This window comes from Coffea arabica, chromosome 3e, assembly GCF_036785885.1.
Source record: "Coffea arabica cultivar ET-39 chromosome 3e, Coffea Arabica ET-39 HiFi, whole genome shotgun sequence".
Classification (NCBI taxonomy): Eukaryota; Viridiplantae; Streptophyta; class Magnoliopsida; order Gentianales; family Rubiaceae; genus Coffea; species Coffea arabica.
The window spans coordinates 755,224-758,275 of record NC_092315.1 but is presented as its reverse complement, the minus strand read 5'-3'; the positions used below and the strand labels follow the sequence as shown (position 1 = coordinate 758,275).

Sequence of the window (3,052 nt, the reverse complement as noted above, 5' to 3'; positions counted from 1 at the left end):
ACTACAGTAAAGATTTAGACAAACTCCCAAAAAAACTCATATTACAAACAGACCAAATGATTTAGTCTGCCAACTACTACAATCATAGTAGTACGGTTATACACACGACTGGAAATATAAAAAGTCGGATGCAAATGGTACAGAATCAGTCTGAAAGCGACACGGGGGGCGACCTTTCCACGTGTCGATTGGCACGCGAATTGAATTTCATTCGTCTCATTTGGACCTTGGCTTCTTGCGGAGAATGCAAAAGACTGAAAGAGAAGCCAAAAGTAATAAGAATAGAACTCTCCGTCTTCTCTCTCGGCTAAACCGATCCTCCGCAAAACCAAAATCCAAAACCTCAGAAAAGAATGTATCACTTTTTAGCCTCGGTGGTAGCAAGACTGGAGCCTTGTTTCGCGAGAAGAGATTGGGTTTTAATATGTAGTATGGGGCTCGCTTCTTTTCTCTGTAAAAAAGCAGATATAGATTTTGAACAATACGAAAACAGGCAAACTGAGGACAAAGCAGATATTGATTCTCACATCAATCTGTTGTTCGAGAAGAGATTTGAACCTCGTATCCATCCCACGGAGGAGGAGGTGGTTAAGACCCAAGGTTTAAGAGTAAATCTCTCCTCCTTCTTGCTTTTTTTTTTTTAACTCAAAAGAAAGCAAAAAAAGAAAAAACGGAGCTCTTAAACCCTAATGGCTTTGAATATGTTTGCAGGATCTTTTTAAAGATCTTGTGACTAACGCAGAAATATGTGAGGATGGACTTTCTAAGGTAAATAATACCTTTTTCTATCCCCGTAATCGTTTTTTGTGCTGAACGAACATCAAACTACGTAAGGAGTGTAAAGTCCAAGTTGAGCCCTTTTGTTTAGTTGCTAATTTGCTACTAGTACTACTATTTTTTTTTTAATGTTTTTCTTTAGCTGTTTGTGGATGATTTGATTTTCTTTCGTAGCCTGTTATGTGGGTTTTAGTTTATGACCTGAATGAAGTAGTGAATAGTGATGGCCTCTTTCGGTCCCATTGGGATGTATGATGCCTGATGAATGATTTTCTCGTAATTTTTGTTGAACAGGCGACAATTGGGTAACTCGATGTTTATATGATGTTATTAATTCCTTGTGTGATTGGTGATTATCAGCTTCTAATTGTATTTTTAGATTCTGCCACGCTACGGGGTGAATAAATTCACCCCACATTCTGGTGACGTGTTTGATCCAAACAAACACAAGCTTGCTTTCTTTGTTCCTGATCCAAATAGGGAACCCGGACTAGTAGCAGTAGTGAAGCGGGTATGTAATTGGCCTATTATTATTATTATTATTATTATTATTATTATTATTATTATTATTAATTCGCGTTGTGCGTTTGCTTCTTCAAGGATGGATACATTTATGGGGATGAGGTTATCAGGCAGGCTGAGGTAGGCGTAACGCGTGGAGTTGCGACGCGGAGGAGCCGACGACCATCTCCCATCCCGTCACAGTGACCAGTCCGGGCCTTTTTTTCTTAGCTACCTCTACTACTGGTCTGCTACTACCATGTCTACCATTTTGTTATATTTTTTGGATTTTATTTAATGGTTTATTCGTATTCTGTGAGAAGAAACAGATCTGCTACTTCATGACTAGCGACTTCACAGCAGCTCTACTACTATATTTTGGATTTTGCTGCTGCTACTATATTTTGGTACTTGTTGGATATTATTTGATGGCTAGTTGGGTTGGTTTGGGTTTCTTTATGAAGAAAAAGAGGCAGCTGTACGTGTTTTCTTCAATTATCAACCTCCGGTATTGTCACAATAACAATTGATGGTTAAGCGAACAATTGATGAATTAGTGAAAGCTGTAGGTGCGAGAGAGGATGGCTTAAAGCTAATTTTTCAGTTTCACATCCGTGTGATATGTAGTTTGCCGAAGTTCCCCGTTTTCTTTCTTGGGGACGAAATAGTTTGTATGAACTTGTACGCTATAATCTTTACTTGCTGGAAAATTGAAATATTAGGCTGTCTGAATGAATAGATTGGCTCGGACAACAGCCAATCCCGAAGATTTTGGAATCCCACAGATACATGGAAAGGGTAATTTGGATGTTGGGAGCAGCTTAGAGTGATGGATTCGGGCAGTTGGCAGTAAGATGAGTCTTCTAAGTAGTAGAACGGTGCGCTGGGCTGCCAGAAATTGAGATGGTGGTGTGGGCAAGTGGCTTGGGGTGGCAGGTAGAGGTTGCCTGAGGAAAGAGATTGGAGCGTTTGAGTGAGATTTCCAATTGAGGGTTGCAATTGACTTTTCGTCACTTCCATGGCGCTTAGGACAAAACATGCTTTTGTCATTCCTTTCTTTTTTCAGATTTAAGAAATTCGATAATGTCAATATCAAATGCCATGTGGATTCACTGCTTACCAGTTATGAAAGGGGGAGGAGGCATGATCCAGAATGGTGTTAATACCTTTCGAATGATTATAAACTTGTACGATGAAAGTCTTTTGAGTTATTATCATAGCTACGAACAGTTGTCCGTCACCTGCCCTTGGACCGCTGTGCCTCTGTGTTAACAATGGTAATAGAATTGGATGTTGTTTATTCAAAAGAGAAATTAAAATGGTCACAGAAGAATAGGCTGCTTTAAATTCGATTGCAATAGACAAACAAAAACACAAACTTGAATGCCTAGTGGCATAACACAGCAGCTGTAGCAGATGAGAATGGAGGCATTCAACTTCAACTAGCTATCCAAGAGCAGAAAGAAACACACGAGTCGGAATGGGGATCATTGCAATAAGTAGACACAATCAGGTGGGGGTAGCGTGGGCACTAAATGATCGAAGCTTAGGAAATCAACTATTGTCAAACCACGGAGGAGGTCTTAAATTTGTACTTACTATCACATATTTAATTTTTGTTAAACACAAAACTTACTTTCTAATACTACTTGGCATGTAGCACAAAAGACAAATTTGGTACAAATTTCTCATTTCACTCCTTAAAATAATATTTTAATCGTCTGGACTGAATATGCAAAAAATCAATAAGTTCAAGGGAGGTCAGTGCAATTTC

At 39.1% G+C, this 3,052-nt stretch overlaps 1 protein-coding gene across 2 annotated transcripts; it reads left to right on the top strand.

The window, feature by feature from the left end:
* Positions 1–222: 222 nt before the first annotated feature.
* LOC113736903 (uncharacterized) lies at positions 223–2,518 on the top strand. 2 transcript variants are annotated; one of them, XM_072084151.1, is made up of 5 exons: positions 223–608; positions 712–768; positions 1,157–1,288; positions 1,378–1,524; positions 1,602–1,702. In XM_072084151.1, exons 1-4 carry the CDS (start codon positions 354–356, stop codon positions 1,483–1,485), a joined length of 552 nt encoding a protein of 183 aa, XP_071940252.1. In that variant the 5' UTR covers positions 223–353; the 3' UTR covers positions 1,486–1,524; positions 1,602–1,702. The 2 variants fall into 2 exon arrangements, with proteins under 2 accessions (XP_071940252.1, XP_027119905.1); XM_027264104.2 differs by having other exon boundaries at positions 1,378–2,518.
* Positions 2,519–3,052: the final 534 nt, after the last annotated feature.